This window comes from Felis catus, chromosome E1, assembly GCF_018350175.1.
Source record: "Felis catus isolate Fca126 chromosome E1, F.catus_Fca126_mat1.0, whole genome shotgun sequence".
Lineage (NCBI taxonomy): Eukaryota > Metazoa > Chordata > Mammalia > Carnivora > Felidae > Felis > Felis catus.
In genome coordinates this window covers 46,765,525-46,791,868 of record NC_058381.1, presented here as the reverse complement: position 1 = coordinate 46,791,868, position 26,344 = coordinate 46,765,525, and the positions used below count along the sequence as shown (strand labels likewise).

The 26,344-nt window shown below is 45.7% G+C and overlaps 1 protein-coding gene across 3 annotated transcripts in view; it reads left to right on the top strand.

Annotated features, from left to right (window-relative positions):
* ERN1 (endoplasmic reticulum to nucleus signaling 1) overlaps positions 1 to 26,344 on the top strand; it is an 83,548-nt gene that overhangs the window by 10,183 nt on the left and 47,021 nt on the right. Inside the window, exons 1-2 of one of the 3 annotated variants that reach the window (XM_019818108.3) lie at positions 17,048 to 17,215; positions 17,339 to 17,459. In XM_019818108.3, the coding sequence (XP_019673667.2) occupies positions 17,168 to 17,215; positions 17,339 to 17,459 (169 nt within the window). In that variant the 5' untranslated portion in view covers positions 17,048 to 17,167. Of the gene's footprint in view, positions 1 to 17,047; positions 17,216 to 17,338; positions 17,460 to 26,344 lie in introns of those variants that run through there. The other 2 variants (XM_003997087.6, XM_023244605.2) reach the window with 2 other exon arrangements.

The window sequence follows — 26,344 nt, the reverse complement described above, 5'->3', positions numbered from 1 at the left end:
GTTAGTGGCAGACCTGGTAATGGAGAATTTAGCATTGTTTTTTCTAATACATTGTATTTCCCAACTTTTAAAGAACAGGTAATTCCAAAGGGCTTTTTTTTTTTTTTTTTTTTTTTTGAGTACTAGCTACTGAACTTGCTTTTTAAGAAATCTGCTTTAACTGCAAAACTGGCTTTGCATTAAATACACTTAGTTATTGGGGCGCCTGGGTGGCGCAGTCGGTTAAGCGTCCGACTTCAGCCAGGTCACGATCTCGCGGTCCGTGAGTTCGAGCCCCGCGTCGGGCTCTGGGCTGATGGCTCAGAGCCTGGAGCCTGTTTCCGATTCTGTGTCTCCCTCTCTCTCTCTGCCCCTTGCCCGTTCATGCTCTGGCTCTCTCTGTCCCAAAAATAAATAAACGTTGAAAAAAAAAAAATTTAAAAAAAAAAATAAATAAATACACTTAGTTATTGAATTATGAGATGTTTAGAATTATTTGAAGTTATGCTTAATGCTAACTAAGTGTTCTTGCCTTCTCTGTATGTTAGGAGCCCTAAGGAATCAGAACAAGACTCTCTTCCAGGTTCCTTTACAGTACCCTCTCTGAGTTTTAAAAGAGCCTACTGGAGCCAGAGTGAAGCAGCTAAGGGGAGTGGGTATGGAAGAAATTTGTGAAAGGAGTAGGTTCAATAGTTAAAGTACAAGAATGAAGCACGTAAATAAAAAGGAACTTTCTTTTCAGGGTGAGACCATGATTGGAAGCAAATCGTGGGAGGGTATGATTTGTGATTCTCTCCTTCCTCTTCTCCTGGGAGGGCTGGATATCTGGATTATTCGTCAGCCTCACAGCCCTCAGGGATTTTACAGCAGGTGCACGGGTAGAGGGCCTGACTGTAGAACGCAGGGAGCTGGCCAACGTGTCCTTTTAGGGACTGGTCTCGCATCCGTTGTGACCCCAGCAATCTGAACGGGTGGTTTAGAAGCAAGGGCGACTCTCTTCTAAGTGTCACATTGACCGAGCTGGACCAGATCTAAAATGCTGCTGGAACAACGGTGACAAACGTCAGTAGGATTGGGAAGTCAGTCTTTGATGACAGCTTCTGCATGGGGCTGGGCATCTGACCTAACAGAGTTGGGTGAACCCCGGGACAGGGGCTGTGTTTTCCAGACTGAACTTCATGCTGAAAGGAAATCCCCATTCTGTTCTCCTCAAGTAGATAGGTAGGTGTACTTTGTCATTTTAGCTGTTTTGAAGTGTAGCTTATAGGCATAGTTTTATGTTTTCATGTGCATTTTGACCCATATGATACACATGTATTTTTTCAGTGAATGGGAGTTGGGACTTGAGGGAGGGGTTGGTGCTAGCCGGCTAGAAGACTTTGGACAAATGAGTTAGTTCCTCTCTGTTTCCTCATCCATAGAACAAGGCATGGGGGGCCCTGGGTGACTCAGTTGGTTAAGTGTCTGACTCTTGATACTGACTCAGGTCTTGATCTCATGGTTCGTGAGATTGAGCCCCGTGTCAGACAGCATGGAGCTTGTTTGGAATTCTCTGTCTCCCTCTCTCTCTGCCCCTCCCCCACTTGCACGCTCGCGCGCATGCTCTCTCTCTCTCTTTCAAAATAAACATTTAGGAAAAAAAAAAAAGGCATGAAACTAGAAAATCTAAGCTGGCCTATTCCTGAATGTCTTCCCAAATTAGGAACACAATTCAGGTTAAAGTGACTAGTGCCCCCACCATACAGCTTCACATTCACTCCTACCTAGGTGGTCAGAGACGAGAGGGCTACTTTGTTTGAGCCTTCCAACTTTCCTAGCTCCCGAATGTAGTGGATTCCATGTGTTCATTCATTCATCCACCAGTTTTGTTGAGTATATATTATTTGCCAGGCACTGTTTGAGGTGCTTGGGGCACATTAATGAAGAAAACAAAGACCTGTGCCCTCGTGAAACTTCTACTTGGTGGAGAGAGTCAAGACACAATAGCGTGATAAATCCATAAATATATTTGTGGGAAAGTGATAAAATTCTACAGAAGGAAAGAAAACAGAGCAGAGCAAGGGAGATGAGGGCCTAGGAGTTGCCCCAGCAGTGGGCTGTGGTTTCATCAGGTTACACTCCCCTGCCCTGTGGGTCCATCCCTAACCACTGTCCTCTCCCAGACAGGAGCCCTTCCTGTACTCTGTGAGTGGCGTCACATCTCACAGTGTTGGGGTTAATATACAGGTTTAGATTCTAGTTTGTTTCACATCTAATCATCTGAAGGACTGGTATTGATGGCTCCTGTACATTGGAAACTCCTGAGCAACTATGAGGTACTGAGTGTAACTTTGGCCAATTTTTAATGACAACATAAGAGAAGGTTTAAAATTCTATCAAGGAAATCTCAGAAACCTCCGCAACTCAGACAACAGAGCCAGCAAGTCTTTGATTTTTGTGATGGTTCTGTTCCCAAATGTACATGTGCTTGTATGTATGTCTATGTGTGTGTATATATACATATATATATGGTTTTTTTTTTTTTACAAACAAAATTAAGTCTTTTTTTTTTCCATTGTAGAAGTATCTATAAGCTCTCCAGATAAATTCAGATACTGCAAGAAAGATGTAAAGCCAGCTTGGGGAATCTCTGACCTCAAAGGCACCACCTTTCTTTGAACAAATCCAGTGACCTCATCCTTTAGTTGTGTTAGGGTTCATTTTCCACTTGCTGTGTTCTGTTTTTGCAGAGCAGAAAACGGTTTCCTTTATGCGTAGAGATTAAGAACAAGTTTATCTGTAGTTCTGGCACTCAGCTGACTGGGAACCAAACCACAGTTGCTTCGAAAAGCAATCCTAAATCATCTTGATCTGACGGTTCAGTACTTGGAAATCTTTAGGGCTTTCGGTGCCTGGGTAAAGTTCAATCACTTATCTGATTTGTGGTTTGGAGAAGACCGAGATCTCCCTTTCAGTTTAGGAGGTGGTTGCTTTTAGCATCTAGAGCAAGAATGTGTGCTTGGGAGTCACCCACTTCCTCCCATATAACATTAGTTGATTTCTACGGTATTTCTTTTCCCCACCCTGAAGCTTAAGTGAATCAGATTATTACTAATTTCCAATGTTGAAATGTTTCGAGATAAGTGGAGACAGCGGGATGTTGAAAGACATCAAGACTTTTAAACTCTCTCAAATTCTTTCATGGGTTTTGGGCGTGTTTTGATTGGTTGGAGCTAGAAGAATCTTCAGTAAAGCCTGAGGATGGACGAGGGCCTGGTAAAGCATGGACTTGTCCCATTTCTGAGACAAACGGCAGCTTCAACCCGGTCTTGTTACTTTGTAGAATTGGAAACTGATGCCCGGAGCCCAAACCGTGACACGTGCCCCCATGCCCCATCTCATTTCCTTCTAGCTTTCCTCACCCAAAAGCGAATGTTGAGCATGTCAAGTTTTCTTAACTTGGAGTTTTGAGAGGATGATGAGCGGGCTTTGGAGTTACAGGAACGCAGGCTTAGGCTGCAGAGTGCGAAGGCCTGAGCGGGGAAGCGTGGGCTCGGAATCTGAGGGAGCTGCTCTGGGCAGGGCCTGAGGGCACTGCCAGGTGCTGCCAGGAGATACGGTTGTGGGGTTCCCGTCTTCTCCCTTGTAAGGTACTGCTTCTCCGACGGATGGTACACTCCTGGGAGGCAGAAGCTTCGCAGGCCTTGGGGCTCCGGTGCCTTATGCGTGACAGGACCCCTCTTTCTATGTATCTGGAGGATAAAAGAGCCCAGCCTGGGGGTGGGGTTGGAATGGGTGAACTAGCAAGTAAAATGGACATAGAAGAGTCAGCTGACAGGAAGAGTTGTGAAGCCGGGAGTGCCTGGAAGAGATTGATACATACTTCATATCCTTGCCAGCCTTCTTGAGTAATGTGTGACTGTGGTCCGGCGACTTCCCTCATTTTATGATAGAACCCCCTGGAATCTGCCTGCAGGAGCAAAAATGGCCCTGGCACTGATTGAGGGGCCTGGGGGGGGATGGAGCCCCCCGGAAGATGCAAAAGAGAGCAGGGGGCCTGTCTTACTCCTGGGGCTTCAGAGGGAGCTTCTGATCCCATGTGCGGTGGCTGCAGAGAGGTCCCTCCGATGAGGGGGTCTCAGCAAGCAAGAGACCTTGTACCGGGGTTTGTTCTGTAGCCGTATTTCGTCACAACAGTCTTAGTTATTAAACCCGCCCATGCGGTTTGGGTGCGCTGTGCTCATACTCAGCTGTCAACGCAGCTAAGAAACATTAGTCTAACATCAGTGTAAGTCAGAACACCAGAGGAGACTCACCTGGGGTGTGAGCACAGACTGTGTGGCATATCAAATACTGCACCTTAGCGGGGAGGGTTTTCTCCTTCCAGATTTGCTTCACACCAATCAGAATAGCACACCTTCCTCTTCTTTCCATCAGCTGCAAGGGTGACAGACGAGCACGTGAAGAAGGTTCTGATTTTGTGGCCCACTCTGCACGAGTGCACGCTCAGGCTCCTGTCTGCTTCCCCAGCCCCACCTCGGCCCGTTCCCTGCTCTGCCCTCTCCAGCTGCACAAGCCCACAGGTCTTCACACACAGTAACTTACCTTTAGTCTCAGGGCCTTTGCACAGGCTGTTCCTTCTGCCCAGGCAATTCTTCCCTTCCTTCCCCGCCGTTCCTATAGATCTTGATTCAGATATCACTCCTTCAGGACATCCTTCGACACTGTGATCTTGTGCACCCCCATCACAAGACCAAAGCAGCTTCTCCTGTTAGGCTCTCGTGATTCCCTGTATGCCCTTTTCATAGCACTTGCTATAATTTGCCATTCTGTTTGTGTGATTATGTGACTAATGCAGTCCCTGATTAGACCACAAACTCCACAAGGGCGGGAATAGATCTGTTATGATTAGATCCTGTTGCCTTAGGTAGTTCTTGGTTAATCATACTAATAACAGCCGACACACACATGGTGCTCACTGTATATGAGGCACTCTTCTAAGAACTCCACATACATTGACTCATCTAAATCTCCCAACAGCCCTTTGAAGTAGGTATGATTACCGTGCCCATTTTACGGGCGAGAAAACCAAGGCACAGAGAGCTAAGTGACTGCCGGGATGGTCTGGCTCCAGAGTCTGCCCTTCTAGCTGCCACAGTGTCCTCCTGCCAGGCACTGCATTAAAGCTTAACAAATGGAAGTTGAATTATTAAGCATCATCAGAAAATAGGAGGTACTACGTGAGTGAGTTTCCACATAATTCAGATACAGCCCCAGAACTTGAAACGTGCTGTTTGGTGAAAATCTTTTCACCAGTTATAGTCTTCTTCCTGCTTAAACACCACAAACCGAACATATTTTAGCCTTTTCTTAATGATTCCAGATTGTCAGTACAGCTACTGTATGCTTGCTGTCTGCCCAGGAGGATACGTAGCGAGCAGTTGAGCTTGTGAGACAGGGTAGATATTCAGGTTTTGAGTTTGTTTAACTTTCTGATGGCATTTTTGGCCCCCACCAATTTCTTAAATAAAATGATCTTCCCTAATATTTACATAACTCTTGTCTTTGACATTCTTAACATTTATTTTGCTTTCTTGGCATTTAAAGAGATGTCGCTGTCCCTCAGTTTTCAAAAGAAAAAACATTTGAAAGCTTAGCCACCTTGCTCCACAATGCAGATCCCCACGTAAGCCACTTTTGTGACTCGGAGAAATCGGCAGTAAGGTTGGATGACCTCCAGACGAGGCAGTAGGTTGATCAACGTGGTGACTCTTTAGGAAGAGAGGTCCCTGGGAATGTGGAGCCTGTTGGCAACAGAGTGAGTCCCCCCCTCCCATCCCTGCCCTGGACGGTCATTTTTCCTTTTTTAGGAGGGAGTTCTGTTCTCCTTAGTGTCTGGAAGGGCTTCTTCCTCGACCCCAAAGGCTTTGTAGCTGCTTGCTGGTAATGCTGTGCTGTGTCTGTTCTCTGCCCACCGCTCAGTAAGCTGGAGGAAGCAGCCTTGTTCCATCGGGACCAGTCCTCTGGCTTCACTCTTGTTTCTCAGCCCTTGGTTTTCACACCACAACTCTGTGGACTTGGTTGTGCCAACACAGTCTTCTGAGCAGTCTCTTTTGCGTTTCTGGCTCTGTCCAAATGTGTGAGAATTGCATAGGGATGTTTACATTTGCCTCTCAGAGGAGCCTAGAACACAGGAAGCCCTGCTGAAATGATGGAAATCTGGTGGCTTATGGGTTTTTTCACATGAAAAAGTCAATATTCAGATCTGTGTTTCCTTCCCTTTTTTTGTGAGCATCTTATTCTTGCTAGGTGTAGCAGTCCTGGCTTAACTACGTGAGGCTCATCAGTGTGTGTTTGGTTATTAAAATGGTTCTTGCTGTTCAAGGGAGTTGTCCTGTGCTAATCAGTAATGTGTGTTTCCTTGACACTGGCATGAAAAGAATAATTTGCTTCATCAAAGGAGTTGGCAGCGGTCACTATATCATCATCATCATCATCAAAGAGCTTTTTGCTTTTTTCTTTTTATAAGCCAGTGGGACTGGGCTGGGTAAATGTGTATTGCAGGAATTTTTTATGGCGGCCAACCTTTTTCTGGTGTTATTCCCACCCTCTTAGATCTACAGTGGGATCTCAGGAATTTATATCCAGAAAGTTTTTTAAAGACCCCACCCTGTATAATTTTCAGTGCCTTTTGGTATATTGGGTGTCTATGTAGAGTCCACAAATTATATTTTGGTCTCCTCTAAAAGCTCCTGCCCCCTTATCAGAGCAGGGTGCTTGCAGATCTTCATCTGCCCCAGCAAAATTCAAAGGGGAGCTCCAGGCCTGAAGTAATTTAAACTTATGGTTCTCGGAGAACCGTGATTTAAAGCAGTGAAATTATAGTGTGGTGTAGTGGGCAAAGGGCCAGACGGAGAGGCGGATGCCTTGGTTCTAGTCCGGTGTCTATGGTTAACTGTCTCTGGTGCCTTGGGCAAGTCACTTTACCCCTCCGGGCCTTGACTTCCTCTCTCTTTTTCATCTCTAAGATGGCCTATCCTGGAAGCTGTAAACGGCCCCTGCTGTTTGATCTGTGTTGTGCGGAGCCATATGGGTTTCAGTGACTGTCCAGCTAATTGGGGAGAAGAACGGGGTGTGGTGCACGGGCCAGTAGGGAAGTAGATAATCCTCAAATGTGCTGGGAACAGTGGGGATTCTGTCTAGGGGAAGTCAGGCTGGCCAGGTATCTATCTCAACTAGAGGTGCATTTCATAGTGTTTAACTTCTATTATAAAACTTGGCAACATCTGGCAAGCTTGGGTGGCAATTATGTCATAAATACAGCTTTTTGCAGATAATTTTTATTTAACTAGAGCATTTATTTATCCACTTTCTATTTGACCCCATTCGTTCCCCTCCCGGCAAAAGAAATCTCTAACCAGTATAAAGAGTAAACAATTGACAGTTTCAAATTAGTTGCAATTGTTCGGTAGAAACAATTGACAGTTTCAAATTAGTTGCAATTGTTCCGACTGAAAAATTTGGTATCTCATTGAGTCCTTTTTTTTTTTTCCGTTGAAATTTTCGTAGGAGGACTTCCTATAATATGTTTAACTGCAGATGAGTATGCATACTCAAGTAGATCAAATCCGGCTTTTTTTTTTTTTTTTTGAGGCTGGTAGTCCCCGACTGCATTTATAGTTTAAGTCAGACCTTTATTAGTTTAGTTTGTTTACGATGCAGCTCCATTAAGGTAAGTGAGCCTCCCAGGTTTCTCAAATTTTACAAGATGTCAACTGCGCTGTTTCTCTTCAGTGAAGGCAACGAAGTAATAGTGGCAATACCTGCGTTCTAAATCTCAGCCTCTAAATGATTGTGAAACCTTGGGTTTTAGTTTTCATGTCCATAAATGCCTCAGGACCTTAGGGATTTGATACCACCTGAAACAATAAGGGCTTGTTTCCTTGGCCACAGTGTGCTAAAGGGTTTCACGTAGAACCTTTCATGCCCAATTGTATTTCCTCCTCCCATGGTGTCAATATAAGTTGATGGCAGAGGGACCATGAAGACAAACAGAACTGCCAGCTGCATGAACTTAGACACTTAGCCTGGGGCCCCAAAACCAGTTTGGGGGAAATAGAATCACCTGTTGTGAAATTAACATATCTTCACACTCAGGAATAAAGTGGATTTAGGAGGAACCTTTTATCAGAACCATTAGAGGAGCAGCCTAAACTGAAGAATTGTAACTGTCTTGGGTGGTGGTTAATTACACCACACGCAAGAATTGCCACAAATGCAAGTTTAACTCTCTCAGTTGCTTAGTTTGGAAACCACACATGGCTGTTCAGTTAGACCTTGCCCTTTTTACCATCCCAACCAGACACTTGACTCCCATCCAAAGCAAATGTCATGGTTACCTTTATTGACTTTAATATCAGGAAACATAACAGCCAATAGTCTGTTAGAAGGAACTGTGTGGTTGATGGATTATTACTGACCTACCTGCAGGTGAACAAAGTATAATAGAGTTTGGAATGAGTTTGTAGTAGACTGAGATCATGAAAACAGACACAATTAAACAAGAAAGTCTCTTAATACAATACACTAATGTTTTCGTTCTGTTCTTAATCTTTATCCCAAGTCAGCAGACAGGAGACTAAACAATGAGTTTTGTGTTATCACCTTGTACGGATGGCCATATAGAACTCTCCGTGTTTGTGAACAGGTACTTTACTGTTGGATCAGACATGTAAATGAGATGGGGGTTGGAGAGGAGAGTTGGATTAGAATAAAAATCTTTATTGTATCTCTCTAATCAGGCTTTTCCATAAGATACCATAAGATACCCGGTAGGCCTTTGGGAGCTGCTGGCTTAGCCCGCCTTCCTGATCAGTAAGGCTTAAACTCATGTTTTTGTTTGTTTGTTTGTTCTTGTTTTGTTTTTGTTTTTTCCTCATCAAGAGATCTTTAATGGGTGTGTGCAGGCATTTACTGGGCACTGATTTGTGTCCTATGCTGTTTTGGTGAATTCTTGATGATTTTTTTGGCCATCATTTTTGGACAATGGGATCAAATGATATTAGAACACCAGTACTCCATTGAGTACTTTGTAATTTGTAAACCAGAATTGCAAATAGCCAGGCTTTGTTGAAGTTTATGGTCTGAGGTAGATAATATTGCTATAAATAGAATTATAGACACAAGATGTCCTTTTCTTCAGTATTGTGCCTACCTGGGGACTATGTTACAGAATGCTATTTTAAGGTACTTCTTGCTGAATTGGCCTATTAACTGCGCAGGTTGACGTGTGTGTGTGTGTGTGTGTGTGTGTGTGTGTGTGTGTGTGTGCATGTGCACACATGTGTAAAGCCCTGTAGGGCTGGTATCCTATTATGGCATGCCAGAAGTGGCTTATTGATCTCTCTTAAACTCAGCTCATCCATCCTGTAGCTTTCTGCTAACTATGAACAGGAGAATAATCCAGTCTGTCTGCCATTACCCCTCACCTTTACCTTCTTATCCATCAGACACCACCTCCTCTACCACATCCACACGTGCACACACACTGTCTTCCCTCCTGTGGCATCGTACATCCCCCACAGAGAATGCCCTTCTCCCCTCTGGGCATCATTGCTAAGGTTAATGGTTAGAAGCTCCCATTCTTTAGCATATTCTAATCCATTCAAAATCTGTTATTCTGCATTTGATGACACACAGCTTTAACTGGTCTCGAGATTGCATGTGTCCGGGGTGCCTGGGTGGCTCAGTAGGTTGAGCATCTGACTCTTCATTTTGGCTCAGGTCGTGATCCCAGGGTTTTGGAATTGAGCCCTGCCTCGCTCTATGCTGAGCTTGGAGCCTGCTTGGGATTCTCTCTCTCCCCCCTTCTCCCCGTCTCCCGCTCTCCCCCTTTTCCTCTCCCCCTCTTCCCCTCTGTCCCACTCCCTCTCTCCCTCTGTCCCACTCCCCCTCTCCCCTGCTCGCACACTCTCTCTCTCTCTCTAAAATAATTTAAAAAAATTTTTTTAAAGATTGCATGTGTCCTTAAGTAGTAAAACAAAAGAACGTGGAAATCTTTCTTATGTAATCCTTCCCTCACTTGGGGACTTTGTTTTATGCCTTACCTGTAAAACCATAATGTGTACATGTTAACTAACCAAAATGAACTTGTAAGTCCCTTTACCTTCACTTTACCTCTGTGGCCAGCCATCCAATGGGTTTGAGCCCTGGCAAGGAGCCGCTGCACTGCATAAGGCAGACTGGTTGTTGATGGCAGGTTGTAGTTTTCCAGGAATTCACGTGCTCACTATGCTGTGTAATAATATTTTATTGGAAACATGCCAGTATCCTTGCTAGAGTTATACAAGCATTGTACTTTCAGTTTGGAGGAATGGTTTTCTTAGCATTAAATTTTTTTTTTCAACGTTTTATTTATTTTTGGGACAGAGAGAGACAGAGCATGAACGGGGGAGGGGCAGAGAGAGAGGGAGACACAGAATCGGAAACAGGCTCCAGGCTCCGAGCCATCAGCCCAGAGCCCGACGCGGGGCTCGAACTCACAGACCGCGAGATCGTGACCTGGCTGAAGTCGGACGCTTAACCGACTGCGCCACCCAGGCGCCCCAGCATTAAATTTTTTTTTAATGTTTATTATTTTTGAGAGAGACAGAGTATGAGTGGGGGAGGGGAAGAGAGAGAGGGAGACACAGAATCGGAAGCAGGCTCCAGGCTCTGAGCTGTCGGCACAGAGCCCGATCTGGGGCTCGAACTCACAGACCGGGAGATCATGACCTGAGCCGTAGTCGGACGCTCAACCGACTGAGCCACCCCGGCGCCCCTGGTTTATGTAGCTTTAAATAAATAAAACTAAAGTTTGGATTATGCAATATAACGGTAGTCCAATGAACATAGAGGAAAAATTAGTAAAAACAAAACAAAACAAACCAATAGACTTTGAATATATCCTGGAAATTGGTGTGGTACTCCTAAAAGAAAAAAGAATCATTATGTTATTAGCCACATTATTGTATTTGAATATTATTATGAATACTGTGGTCTGTTGGAGTGGAGGTGGGAAGTAGAGAAGAGTCACAAAAGATTTTAACTATTTTTACTGTTTCTGCTTATCAGACTAAGCCAGTGCTACAGTGTTGCCATATAAATTTAACTTTTGGAGATGTGCAGTTGGGTTTGACTTGATTGATTTGCACGCCACCTGAGAAGTGTATGGCTTTCTGGTTCACGGTGGTGGGTCTTCTGGATGTGTGCGCACACCTTTTTTGTGGGGGTGGGACGCCCCAGTGTTGTAAATAGAACCAGCACTACAACGCTTATCAAGTGTAGATCACTTTGGAGAGCTGGGTGTAAGACATGTGTGCATGGCACCACTTCCTCCCCCTGACTTCAAGATGAAAAGTCTGTGCTACTTTTATTAACTTATTTATGACCCTTGTTATTAGGTAGTCAGTTAATGTGTGTGCGGACTATTTCTTGAAATGTGTGTCTGAAACTTACACATTGTATTTCTTGGGAAGCTGCAGCATTTCTGGAAACCCTGATGAAAAGCCTTGGGTTTTCCTCTGTTCTCAATCTTGGAGGAGCTTACAATATGCTTGCCTGCTGTTCTTCCTGGGGCTGGGGCCAGAGGGTGAGTAGGAAGGAGCAGCCACCTCCGTGATAGACATAGCAGCTGAAACCAAGCCTTGGGCTCTCCAGGTACTTGTGAGCTGCCTCCTTGCCTGACCAGTCCTAAGTACTAGTTCCAAAATGGGTGGGTTTTTAAGAGAGGCAGTTTGATTTGTTTCGTGCTGCTTAAAGACATACCTATCTCGTGTGTCCATATTCTCTTTACTGAAGACATTCTCTAAACAAAGTTACTTAACTCATTTAACAGTTTAAAGTAGGCTCCACCCCCAATGTGGGGCTCGAACTCACCACCCTGAGGTCAAGCGTTGCATCCTCTACTGACCGAGTCTACCTACTGAGCCAGCCAGACCTCCCTAGAACTCATTTTATTTTTTTAAGTTTTTAAATATTTATTTTTGAGAGAGAGAGAGAGAGAGAGCGCGCGCGCGCGCCAGGGAGGGGCAGAGAGAGGGAGACGCAGAATCCGAAGCAGACTCCAGGCTCTGAGCTATCAGCACAGGGCCCGAGGCGGGGCTAGGAACCCACGAGATCATGACCTGAGCCAAAGCCAGACAGACGCTTAACTAACTGAGCCACCCAGGCGCCCCCCAAAACTCATTTTAGAAAAGATTTTTTTCTTACCTGAAATACCAGGTGCTGAGTTAATTAATGCAAGAGCAACTAACAATTAGCTGACTTTAGAATATTAGGGTGAAATTGTTGGTGGCTCACCTCTTAATCATCTCTGTATAAGCTGTCGGTAGTTGCTTCCGGGTCTTTGTAGTAAAGCTAAAGTGAGTGTTGCATTTTATGAAATGGTGTGGGTGCTGCACTTTGCTTTACCATCGGAACACTGAACACAAGGACACAGTCCCTGTCCTGCGTTTGTTTTCATGGGAGGGAGATTCTTGCTGAAGTCCAGACTGAGCAGGGCTTCGGTGAGGGCCCTGTTTTACCACTGAACGAACCTACATGAAATAAGTTGGTTTTAGTAGCAACGTTTGTCCTGCATCATCTGCCCTGAATTACCAGGCTTCCTTCATAGTCCTCAGGCTGGGTGTTTCAGGGTCACCTCCTGGGAGAGAGCGTGGGTGGCCAGACTTCCATGAGGACCAGCTGGCTAATGGGTGTTTAGTTTTAGGTTAGAGTAGGTTACCTGCCACTAGCATTTTCACCCTCCATAGTGTTACTGGGATTACTTGCTAGAAGTCATCATCCAAGCCAGGAGTACATATCCCACTAGTTGCAAAAATGAGTCAGATTCTAGGGAGTCAACTCGAAGCAGATCTGCAGAATCAGGGTTGTTTTTTTTTTTTCCAGTTTCAGGCTGTCCGGAAACGAGTGTGTATAACACACACCTATGGCCATTTCATCCATCAGAGAAGAGAGCCCTAATGGCTGAAATGGCTGGGTGAGGTAATGTGCAAGTTCATTACTGTGAAGCAGCATTTTTAGATGTTCAGGTACAAATGGTTCTCAGCTGTGCTCAGTATCCCAAAAGGCATCTAGAAGCTTATTTAATTCACGTTAGTGATAGCAACTGTATCTGAGGGCAGGCAGCTTTCAGAAATGCCGGGGGAAAGGCGAGAAATTTTGTCATATTAATTTGCCATGTGAAAGAATTACACCGTTCAGAGTGTCTCCCCAGACATTCTAATTGGAATTTGTCAAGAGCCTTTAAAGAGGAGAGAAGCTTGTGACAGGGTTTGTGACGTCCGTATGGACACTGATTAACTGTTGGCACTCTCAGTTGCTAAATTCAACTTCGAGCCAAACCTGGTATTTTTAAGATTTTCATAAGACTGTGTTAGTTATGTGATTAGTGTTTTATTTCGATTCACCAACCAACCATAGACAATTGCTCTTCCTGTGGTTTCCAGGATGATCAGACGAGGCAGGTGGCTTTTGTTTCCACACTAGTAATGAAGCAGCACTGATATGTTTTAGTAAATATTGACCCTTTTTAATACTAATACCGTGATAAGCTGTATTTGGGGGCATTTAGTTCATTATCATTGTACTGTAGGCTTTAATAGCAATGACAAAACTCATCTATTCCTGGATGCACACTGTCTTACTGAGGGACCTCTTTGTTTCTGAACTTTTATTTCTGTTTGTTGGATATTAATGATCAAAGGTGGTTGAGTTGCCTAATATCCCGAGGGGCTTGCTGAAGCTCCTCTAACTTTGAGCTTCTGTCCCACCTGCTAACTTGTCCATCTCCTTTCCGTTTTATAAAAAATTCATCGCAGATTACATGATCATATCCTAGAAAATTTAGAAAATACAGGAGAAAAAAAACTGTTGCCATAGTTTTGTAATATTTCTTTCATCTTTTTTCTGTGTGTGTGTGTGTGTGTGTGTGTGTGTGTGTATATATGTGTGTGTGTATATATGCATATATATATACACACATAGAAATACAAAATAAACATGAATATATATAATATAATAAACATGAATATATATGTATGCATATATATGTATACATATATATGTGTGTGTGTGTGTATATATATATATATATATATTCATGTTTATTTTGAGGGAGAGAGAGAGAGCATGGGGGAAGGACAGACAGAGAGGGAGAGACAGAATCCCAAGCAGGCTCTGCGATGTCAGTACAGAGCCCAATGTGGGGCTCAATCTCAGGAACTGTGAGATCGTGACCTGAGCTGAAGTCGAGTCAGATGTTTAACTAACTGAGCTACCCAGGTGCCCTTCTCTCCGTATATATTTTTAATGGTGCATGTGTGTGTGTGTGTGTTTTAGGACTGTTTTGGATTGCGAGTGACAGAAATCTAGTTCCAACAAATGTAAGCAAAGAGGAGGAGTTTCTTGTAAGGGACGGTGTGTGTCTGAGCCCAATGACAGGAAGTTGGCCTGAGGAACAGTAGAAGCCAGGGCGCTCTGTCCGTCTTTCAGCTGTGTTTCTTCTCAGGCTTCTTTCTCTGTTTCAATCTTTGTCTCTCTCACATCCAGCAAACATCCACAGAAATCTCTCGAGTCTTAATTTCTTACCAGTTGAGCGACCAGAGAGTTCACGATTCTTGTGTGATCCCAAGACCTGTTGTACAAAACGACAGGTGGAGGGGCCTCGGCAGGCCTTTCCACCTACCGGTCCCCGGGTATGCAGGCACTCTTCCCTTTTCATTCATTCCAGCTCTAGACTGCCCCCAGCTGATGTGATCTCACAGCCCCACGTCCTGCTGCAAACCCATCACCTTCTCAGTGGGGGATAGCCTTAAGTGTCCTTTAGCGACAGCCCTTAGCAGTCTTGTCCCAGGGCCACTGTTCTGCAGGCCCATGTGCTCCGGGCAACGTCCGTTTCTCCAGTTCAGGTGTGAACAGGTTCAGATGAGTCTCAACAGCGGTCTGTAATCTGAAGGCTAAAATAGTATTATCCCTAAAACACTTGGTATGCACGACCTCTGGATTCCCAGCTAGGGCAGGCACCACCTTGAGGCTTCTGTTTTCCTAGCCAGGTCGTACCCAGACTAATTTCCTAGTTCCCAAGATAGAGTTAAAAGTCTTCCTCCGATTTGGGGCTTTACACTGAGAATAGACTCCACAGGCAGTGATAAAGCTTGCTCTTGTTTCTTCCATTCCAGGTGAGTGGGCCCCAGGGACTCTGGGCAAGGTAAAGGGTGGAACTTCTTCACCTCTAGGCCGGAACCAGACAAGAGCGGAGATGAGTCAGGCTCTGGCAGCTGCTTCGCCCCCTCTGCCAGTGGGTCTCCACAGGAATGCAGGGACTGGGGTGTCTGTCCTGCCATCTCAGGCTGCTTTGGAAAGAGCCATCGGGCTTTCCTTATTAAGGTATTAGCTGGGTGCCATCCTGGTTCTTACCGAGAGCGGGCAGGTATTATCTTAGGGTTAGGCTGCCTTGCACACATAAAGCCCCAGTCTTTCCTGTTTAGTGCTACAAGCCAGCCATACTCCTATATTTAAAAATTTTTGTGCCAAAATCCAAACTCTCACAGCATAAGCAAGTTGCGTTGGCCCAGTTTTAATTTAAGACCCACAGGAACCAGGTAGCTTATGGGACAGTATGGTGACAAAGAGAAAGTCTTATTACAGGGTTGGCATTGCTGGGGGCGCCTGGGTGGTTCCATTGGTTGAGTGTCCCACTCTTGATTTCAGCTCAGGTCATGATCTTACAGTTTGTGGGATCGAGCCCCGCATCAGGCTCTGCTTGGGATTCTTTCTCTCCCTTGCTCTCTGCCCCTCGTCCGCTTGCACAAATGCTCTCTCTCAAGATAAACAAACATTAAAAAAAACAAGCTGGAATTGAACACCTCAAAAGGGTGTTGTCTCAGGAAACCTTACCAGCTATCACCTGCACATGGATGTATTGCCTGTGCGCATGCACGAGCCCCCCCCCCACAGCTGTTCCCATGGCAACTGCAGATGAGGGTACAGTTCTTAGCAAAACTGGAGGATAGGCAGACAAAGAAAATTTGTCCAGTATAATTATCAACACGGTGTACATTAAAATTTGGATTCTGTATTTTTCACGTGAAAATGTATAGAAGCATTTTTCTATGTTGCTGTAACTTTTCCCAAGTGCTATTTTAATGATTACATAATATTCCATTGGGTGTGCTTATAGTTTATTTCAGTCATTTAGATATTATTGGAAATCCAGATCTTTCTAGTTTCTGTGTTTGTAAATGGGAAATGGGATATGATAAGCATCATTGTGCACACACCTTTTTCTGTTTCTGGAACTATTTCTTTAGGATACAGAATGGGAATTATAGGATCAAAAATCTGAGCATTTTTATACTTTCCAGAAAGATTGCACTGACTTATAATTTTCATTGGCACCAACAATGGATGAGAAAGTGAATTTCACCACCTTTGGCTGCTTTCTGTAAAGAGTGTGTGTGTGTGTGTGTGTGTGTGTGTGTGTGTGTGTGTGTGTGTGTGTGTTTTAATACATTAAGCATAAAAAATTTTATGTAAATTACATTTTGACTATAAGTGAAGAACAATTTGCGTTGTATTTTTCATATATTTTCTTTTGTAACCTCTTTTGAAATCTTGGTATTGTTCTATGAACTTTTCTTTTTCTTTTCTTTTTTTTTTTTTAACTTATTTTGAGAGAGTGCATAAGCCAAGGAGGGAGAGGGAGGGAGAGAGAAAATCCAAAGAAGGCTCTGTGCTGACAGGATGGTACGGGGCTCAAACTCAAAAACCATGAGATCATGCAGACGCTTGACTGATTGAACCAGCAGGCACCCCATTGTATGAACTTTTTATGTAATGAGAGCTGTTTCTCCTATTTTGCTTTAAACACTTTTCCCTAGCTCTTTGCCTTTTTAAAATTCCGTAAGTGCACGTGGGCAGGTGTGGGTGTGCTGGCGTTCTTCTTTACCAGTGAGTCTTGCAGGATGACCAAGTTTTAGAAGGTGCAGTATAACCAAGAGAAGGAAGTCGGTTAGAAAGCTGAGCATACTTTCTTCCTCTGCCCGTGGATTATTTCAGAATCCCTGTCATTGTTGTGTCAGGTGATAAGCCTGTCTGTCTGTGGGAAGGATTGCTGCTTAGGGAGAATAAAGCAACTGGGATCTAGTCCTGACTCAACTGTTGTCTAGACATGTGCCTTGGATGCGGGCTCTCTAACCTCAGCGTCTTCATCTGTGAGGTGGCAGATTTTAGAAGGATAACTTTTGGAGTGGGGTGGGGCGGCGGTGGGGTGGGGGAGTCTGTCTGTGGTTGTACGTGCCCAAGATGAAGATTACTATTGAACATGAACATCTCATTGCAGATTTTTGGAAGTCCCAGCACAGTGACACTTCCCGAAACCTTGTTGTTTGTGTCAACCCTGGATGGAAGCTTGCATGCTGTCAGTAAGAGGACGGGCTCAATCAAATGGACTTTAAAAGAAGGTAATTTGGATACGGTCCTTGATTGACCTGGGCATTTGCTCAGCTACTTCCCAGGAAACATATTCCAGAAAAACAGTTATACATTTTAATAAAATTAAAAAGGATAATGGAGGCAAGGAGAAGAGAGGGAATTATACTCAGAGGGTATGTTTACAGCTTGAACTGTGATTATTCACAAAGTGCATCAGTTGAAGAGGAAGCTTTATCTTTTTTTTTTTTTTCTTTCCAGATTTCATGTTTAAATGGCTCTAGGCTTTTCTATTAATAGTTCTGGCTGGTAGGTCTTTTACAAAGACATGCTGCATTAAATTTTTTTTTAAGTTCTAGCTAATGATTAGAATCTTGTAATCATAATTATAAGAACTATCTTCTGTAACCTCAAATTACTCGTTTGTTTTTACAGAGGCTGAACTACTTGAGGGCTGTAAAGTTTGACATTCATCCAAGTTAGCCGCTTTATTGGGTCTTTACGTTGAGGGAAGTGAAACACTGAACTTGTTTCTCATTTAATCTACTCTGCCTCCGTTTTATGATCTTGTCTTGCTGGTGATAGTTAGCACGGTAGAGTCCTACAGCTGGGAAATTGTATTTGATTTCCAAAGCAATCGTCCTGGATAAAGCTATGCAAAGCCAAGGATTTGGGGCTTTCAGAGTCCAGTAATAATTCTGATTTGGCCCTAGATTAGGGTCTGACCAGCATACTCTCTTTCGTCACTGATCTGTGACTCATTATTTACATGAGCACAGCAAGTGTGTTTCCTTCGCTAATAAAATGTTCTCAGAACAGTGTTTTGAATGGAAAAATATTGGCATATATCGTAAGGTGACACATCATTTTATCAAGCCAACAGCAAACCTGGTTACGGTCCATAGATGGCGGCAGCTGGGGCATCACAGACCACCCTGCCTCACCTGTCTGAGTGGGTCCCTGCTCGGATCAGCAGGAACCTCAGGCAGCCGGAAGGACCAGCTTTCTCAGGAGTGAGTGGCCACAAGAAGACTGTAGGCTTTCAGCATTGTATTACAGCCTCCCGGAATGTTATCTGTACCGTCTCTCCTTCATGTTTAAGCCTTCTAATGTTTCTAAAACAAAAGTAGAGTCCTTTAAATTTCACAGTGTCTGATTTTGTCCAAAGATGAAATCAATAAATCCTCAACAAAAGGTTTGAGAGAAACACTTTTTACCATTGAATGTTAGGGCTGGGCCACGGTTTTCTAAGGGCCTCTGGGAGGTGGTAGGAACTGCTCTGAGCTTGGCCAGCTGAGAGCAGGAAAGATTTCTGAAGCTATGGTGAGCTGAGCCTTGTGAATTTCTGTCGGGAGTGAGGCCTGCAAAGGAGGCAGCAGGTCTAGGTCCTGTTTGGGAGGAGCTTAGGGAGTAGAGGTGGAGGGAGAGAAGCAGAGGGCATGTGGAGTCCTACGGTAGCATCCTGGCTTTTGTACCGGGACGAACAGGAAGCTGGGACCATTAATATGACTGAGAGTGAGTGACTCAACACTAATCCTGCAGTGCAGTGTGGGAGTGTGGGCCAGTGACAGAGAGGCCAGAGCTGTGGGGCAGACCTGGAAAGGGGGGCAGGGGGATGGGAAGAGGTGGGAAGGATGAGAGGCGGGACAGAAATACAAATCAGTGGAATCCAGGAACAGATTAGGGAGGCAGAGCAGGGAGGTGTTAAGAGACACTTAAAGGGAGAATTTGAGAAATCTCAGTAAGGTCTGATAATTTCAAGTGATATTCAGTATGTTCTAAGTCTCACTGTTTTTCTGAGAATAGACCGGCTTTTTATTTATTTATTTTATTATTTTTTTTAACATTTATTTATTTTTGAGACAGAGAGAGACAGAGCATGAATGGGGGAGGGTCAGAGAGAGAGGGAGACACAGAATCTGAAACAGGCTCCAGGCTTTGAGTTGTCAGCACAGAGACCGACATGGGGCTCGAACTCACGGACTGCGAGATCATGACCTGAGCTGAAGTCACATGCTTAACCGACTGAGCCACCCAGGCGCCCCTAGATTGGCTTTTTAAAGTTAAATTCAGCCCTGGATACCACAAGTCACTCTATATATTTCTACAATAGATGTAAACACTGTGTATATTACAGTATATCTATGTATTTCCTACACAAAGGTTAAGGGTGATAATGCATAGAGACCCTGAGTTTTTGACTTAGTTTTGATCTTGCAATTATAACTAAAGATTTCAAAATTGATATTTCTAAACCATTAATCTGTAAATCACCTATAATGGTATCCAGATACTGTTCCAGGCCCTGTGGGTACAGCAAATGAAAGAAACAGACAAAATCCTCTCCCCCCTAGAGCTTTCATTCTGGCAGGAAACAAGGAAATAAATTACGTAGTGGTGATAAAAGCTATGACTTTATTGAAGAAAAATAAAGCAGGGGAGTGGAATAGAGAGGGCCAGGGGTGGAGGTGGGGGTGGGGGCTGCAACTTTCAAGAGTGAAGACCCCAGAGAGAAGGCGCCATTTGAGCAAGAACTCAAGGAGGCAGGGGAGCCTTTAGGCAGAAGGCATAGTAGGGGCGAGGGGGGAAAGTCCTCCGTGGTGGAGGACTTGGAGTATGGGAGTGGCTGCAGGGGGGGCAGGGAGTAAAGGAGAGGAAGAGGAGTAGGAGATGAGAGCACCAGTCCTGCAGGGATGCCATGCTCTCTCCATACAGTATTTATTACGGAAATGCCCCCCTACTGTCCTGCAGTGAAATGTATAGACAGTAACCCCCCCCCCCCCACACACACAGACACACAATTGCAGAAAGAAATACATGTATTATGCAGCTGGTAATCTGACAATGGACTAATAGAAAAGTAATTCTTACTCACCTACATGTAATTTAACATGTAAATACCCCCCTACACGGTGACACTCCGCCATGAGTGAATGTGGTGCCCGCCAATGCAGACTGATAAAAACACCAGGACATTTAGCGGTGCCCGCATCTCCAAGATGGTGAGCAATTCTTGGTAACGCTCCACACGTCAGAAGTGCGACCTTGCCTGCTTTATACAGTAGTTAAAGTCTGGAAAGATTACTTGTATAAAATTATGCAAAAAGTACTTTTGTGCTTTTACATAAGTGAGGTTGTAGGCTCCAGGGAGTTATCAAAGGTTTTTGGCCTGTGGGAGTGTCTGACGGTGTACAGATTTGACATGATCTTTGGCTGTGCAGTGCCCCCCCCCCCACACCTCCCACCAGTCTCTGTGACCGCCAAGAAATGCCACTCACAGATTTCCTGAGTGCTGCCTAGCAAGCCATGCCCTCCCCATAGAGGTATAGCCTCCCCATAGAGGTGTAGGGCCTGGTGGCTGGCGTGAGGCTGTTGGCCTTTTTGAAGCCACCACTGGAGACATCTGATCAGGGGAGCGACTTGCCCTGGTATTGCAGACTGATGTTTGTGTCCTTCCAGAATTCACGTTGAAGCCCTCCCCCACAATGTGGTGGTATTTGGAGGTGGAGCCTATGGGATTTAGTTGAGATGAGGTCATGAGGGAAGGACCCCCATGATGGGATCAGCGGCCCTTTTGGGAAGAGGAAAAGCCCAGAGCCTTTGCTCTCTCCCACCATATGACAACACAGTGAGAAGGCTGCCGTCAGCAAGCCAGAAGCAGGGCTCTCACCAGAACCCAGCCCTGCGGACAGCCTGATCTTGGGCTTGTAGCCTCCAGAACAGTGAGAGGTAAATGTCTCTTGTTTACGCCACGTAGACTGTGGGATTTTGTTAAGGCAGCCTGAGCTGGCTAAGACACCTGGCCTCCACTTTACAGGGTTAGCAGGTGCCATGTTGAGACTGAACTGATGAGGCCAGGAGGAAGCTGGAGACCAGGCGGAGGCTGCCGCCCCAGTCCAGGCAAGGGAGGCCGTGGGCTTGGGCCTGAGAGGCAGTGGGGGATCAGAGGCAAATGGAAGAAACTTGCAGATGCCAACAGACCCCTTTAACTCATCAAGCTGGGGCTATGCACAGTATCTACCTGTTACTCCATTTCATGGTTTCCTGACTGTTTACTTGTTTCAGGGGCCAACAGACTGGGAGAGTTTTGTTTTCTTTTTTCTTTCCACAGAGTGGTTTTGGCAGGTGCTTTTGTTCCTCACCCAAACATGTGTTGCCGTTCCCAGAAATGAAGATTTCTTACACCACAGCAGCGAACTGCACCTAGTACAGAAAACGAGTTTTATTTGCTTTCAGAAACTAACGAGTTCTGACACCACGCGAGGTGCAATCTTTCTAGGCTGTGATTTTGTGACTGTAGCAACAACACTGTCTGGCTTTGTCTGAAATTTCACCAGTGGAGATAGTTGAGTGTGTGTTTCTTTTCTGCACTTTCAGCCCGGATGCAAACAGAAAACACTGCTGCCCTGTTTGGCGTTAGATTGGTTTTCTAAAGCTTGCTTTGGCTTGGTGGGGTTGAAAGGACTTTCTTTTGGTATTGCCTGGGCTGGTTTAAGGCTTCTTGCATTCACTTTGAGATACCATTGGACTAAAATTAACGAGCTAACTAGGATTATTTGGAAGAATAATAAAGAATAAACTAGATAGAATAGAATACAAGAAAAAAGTTACGTGAAATTTGAAGAAAATCTTCCCGCCTGAGTTTACCTTTCTTACGTGTGCCTCTTCCCGTAGTTCCTCCTGGTGCCGACAGCCACGGCCCCCCCAGTCTGGAGAGTACGGTGATGCTCTGCTACTTGGTCACTGAGTTCTGTCATGTAGACTGAAGTAGTGTCTCTTAAATGTGGCTCCTTTTTTTTTTTTTCCAGTTTTTATTTATGTGTTTTGAGAGAGAGTGGGGGATGGGCAGAGAGAAGGGCGAAAACGAGAATTCCAAACAGGCGCCGCACCGTCAGCACAGAGCCCGACGCGGGGCTCGAACTCCTGAACTGTGAGATCATGACATGAGCCTAAACCAGGAGCTGGACGCTCAACCGACTGAGCTACCCAGTCCTTCTAGCCAGTATCTCGGCCAGACTCATTTCCTAGATCAAGAGGACAGCTTCCTGGCTGCCTGCCATCTCTGTTGTCCTTCACCCATCACGCTGCTGTCAGACCTGCCCTCTGATGAGACCACGGACCAGGCTGCACCTCTGCTGAGATAGCCTTGGTGCCATCTAAGGCAGTGCCCTAAGTGTGGTCTGCCCACCTGTGTTACCTGTCCACGAGAAGTGCAGAAGGGATCCTAAGAGTCATCCGTGCTGGGTTAGAATTTTCAGTAACTGGTCCCTCGCCACAGAGAAGGCCCCAGTCCACAGAGTGAAGTCTAAGCCCCTTCGCATGCATGCGAGGTCCTTCACCATCTGGCCCTCACCCCATCTCTAGGCCTCAGCAACATGGGGCCTTCGCTCATGTTCCCTCCCCACCAGCAGCCTGCAGCGTTGGACAGGCTCCTTATAGATCTGTTAAGATCCCCTTCACCGGTCACCTTCTTGACCCCTCAAGCAGGGTGAGCTCCTTTCCTCATCTGGATTCAGGGCACTTTGTGCTTGTGTTGTGAAACTTTGTTTACATTTGTCTTCCCACTGAATTCTAATTTCTTTATTATTTTCTATTGAAAAAAAAATTTTTTAACGTTTATTTTTTTTTGAGAGACAGAGCACAAGCAGGGTAGGGGCAGAGAGAGAGAGAGGGAGACACAGTGTCTGTAGCAGGCTCCAGGCTGTGATCTGTCAGCACAGAGCGTGATGTGGGGCTTGAACTCACAGAGATCATGACCTGAGCTGAAGTCAGACGCTTAACCGACTGAGCCACCGAGGCGCCCCTGAATTCTAATTTCTTGAGGTTGGGCTCCCTGGACAGCCAGGGATGCTCAGTAGATGTCTCGGGCACCTGATGCTGACTCGGGTCCCAGAACCCTCTGACGAGATGTCTTTGGGGAACCCTGAGAAACAGATGAGCCTGGACTCTGCCCCCTTGGGATGCATTATCTGTCACCTGGACCACTGTCACGGCAGGTTCCAGTTCCAGTTTCTGATCTGGAGTTTCGTATGGCTCTTTGTGACTTTCTGCTGTTGGTTTTTCTCTCCTGTCCCTCCGGCAGCGAGCACGTTCCTCTGAAAGAGAGATGTGCCTTCAAAGGTGTGATGGAAACATGAGCAGGGAAGTGTGAGAAGGGGCAGTATTTTGTTCATAGTTCTAATCTGTCTTCTCTTACTGAATTTTCTAGGCTTAAGATATGCATTACTCCCTTTCTACCTCATTGCTTAAGCACAAGAAAAGTGTTTATTTGCTTTCCATTGTTTGGGAGGACTGAAAATTAAGTTGTGAGAGAGGATATGAGAGGGGCCTGTTTTGAGTATCTTGAAAATGTGTTTTCTTTGTCGTGTTGTGCTTTTTATCATGGAAGATTCTAAACATACGCAAAGTTAGAGACAATGAGAGGTACAAACCCTCGTGTCCTCCTCATTTAGCTCCTGTGAGAACCAGCTCGTGCTCAGTCTCCTCTGTACCCCCTCTGGCGTCCTCCCTCAAGCTTGGGCTTTACCTCAGAGTGACACGTCTCTCGTTGTGAGGAGGTCTCTCAAACAGCTGTCACTACGCTTGGTGGCATAGATTTCCACTCCAGCGGGTATTCTTTGCACTCTTACTAGGTCTGTGTCGAGATCCAGCTGTGACTGTCGAAGCACGTGAATAAAATCCTTTTTTGGCTGTAACTTCGTGACCTGTCCTTTCATCTTGGCCTGACCGTGCAAGGTTTGATGGCACTCTGGTTACGAACGGATTCTGTGAAGCTCTGACGTCTTGAGAGGCCTTTGGGCTCAGGCCATAGCATTGAATTGTCTTGCCCTCCCCCCTTTAATTCTTTCACTGGTGATGATAGTGTGTGTGTTTAGGTCTGAGTGACTCCTGTCGGGGTGAAGGTGAGGAAGAACATGGTAGAGTCCGACTGCCTCTGGAGTGGGAGCTTTTTCAGGTTACTTTGGCATGTCCCCAGGATGGTCTCTGTTGAGCGTGACATCTGGTGACTCGCAGAGAAGACTTGTTACGTCCTGTCCCAGTTCAGGTGAGACCTGGAATTCGAGGGTTGGCTTTTGGTGAGATGTCCGCTTTAAAGTGCTCTCCTTGGGGCGCCTGGGTGGCGCAGTCGGTTAAGCGTCCGACTTCAGCCAGGTCACGATCTCGCGGTCCGTGAGTTCGAGCCCCACGTCGGGCTCTGTGCTGACAGCTTGGAGCCCGGAGCCTGTTTCAGATTCTGTGTCTCCCTCTCTCTCTGACCCTCCCCTGTTCATGCTCTGTCTCTCTCTGTCTCAAAAATAAATAAACGTTAAAAAATAAATACATACATAAAAATAAATAAATAAATAAAAGCTCTCCTTATCAAAGCTGAACTTTGAGAAACGTTGGAGACTTGCTACCTTACACGTTGGACCCCGCAACTTCAACGGGAACTTGAGGTTCAGATTGCAGAAGCACCTTTCCTTTGGGGGAGGAGGTGAGCTGCCGCTGGGGAGAAGCATTCCCTACCAGATTCACTTGAGTGCGTGGAACATATTTGGGGAAGCTTACCTTTTGAGTTCAGGGAGGGTGGACGGCCTTGTTTGACGAATGATTTCCGTAAGAAAAGAGTATTAGAACCGGAAGCGTTTTCTTGAGGAGGTGCCGGTGGTTCGTTGCATTCAGACCAGCCAGTCTAGCGTCACTGTCTTCTAGGATTAAAATCCCCATGTCCTCCTGAGGCCCTTCTTGTCCCCTGCGTTTTTTTCATCGGAACTAAGTTCTCTTGATACGTTCCCCCTCCTCCTGCCGCCCTTCCTCCCCCTCCCCAGCACCGGTGCAGGCCGCTGTCGCCTCCCTCACTGCGCTTTTTGACTCCTTCCCTGTCTTGTTCACTTTGTGCCCTGACGCCTGCCCATCTGACCTGCCTTCGGAGGACTCCGATGCCGTCTCTCTTTTGCTCGGAAGCCTCCAGTCAGCCCCTGGTTAGCACCCACCGTGTCAGTGTTGTCACAGCATTCTCCTCCGTGGCCTCGCTGCCTCCTGTCCAGCCTTACTGTCACTGCTTCTCAGTGGGAACACTTCGCATTCGCCAAGGCTGTGTCCTCGTTGCCACAGACGGGGTGATGCTTCTTCACTCGTGCTGTCAGGTCCTCCCACCCTCTGAGCCGGCCTCCGTTACGAAGCCTTTCTTCCCCGAGTACACAAGCCCTCAGCGACTTCCCTCACCTGGGAAATCCTGTGGTGTGTACCACATGCTTCGGCAGTTCATCAGATACCGTTCGTGCACATCGGCCGTATCGACTCCTTTCTTTATCCCACACAGCGTGGAGCAGAGAATCAAGCTGGTAGCAGACGCTCTATCTTTGCTTTTGAGATGTGTGTGGTAAATCTCCACAGATAATTGCTAAGAGTGGGGTTGTCATACTCTTCCTCAGAGAGAAAGGGAGAGAGGGAAGGACAAGGCTCTTGAGTATTTGGTATATGAGGAGGCTTCGTTCCTGGGTTTTTTTGGTCCATAAATACCTTTCAGAAGGGCCAGCCCAGAAGTGTTCAAATCATTGCTAGAGGTGTACTTAGAAGGGGCTGGTATGGAGAATTTCAAATATTTTGTGACATCTGAGATGTACCTAGAGAAGTCCTCTAGTCAGAGAGGAAGCGGGTTTTAAATGCAAGGGGTGTAGGGGTCAGCCAGGTGGTTGTGCTTTGGAAAGGAGAGTGAGGTGGGGCAGGGCAGAAAAGCCAGTGCTCATCTAGATTCTGCCAGAGAAGCAGTGTGTTCCAGAAATGTCAACGCTTATCTGAGGAAGAGAAGAGAATGATCTTGCAAGGTTCCTTGAGCTCCAGTCAGATGGGCAACCTGTTCTTGTGGCTTCTGTAATCAAAGGAATCTACTCCCTCCTACGTGGAAGAAAGTCTGCCCAGAGCTACCTCCACGGAG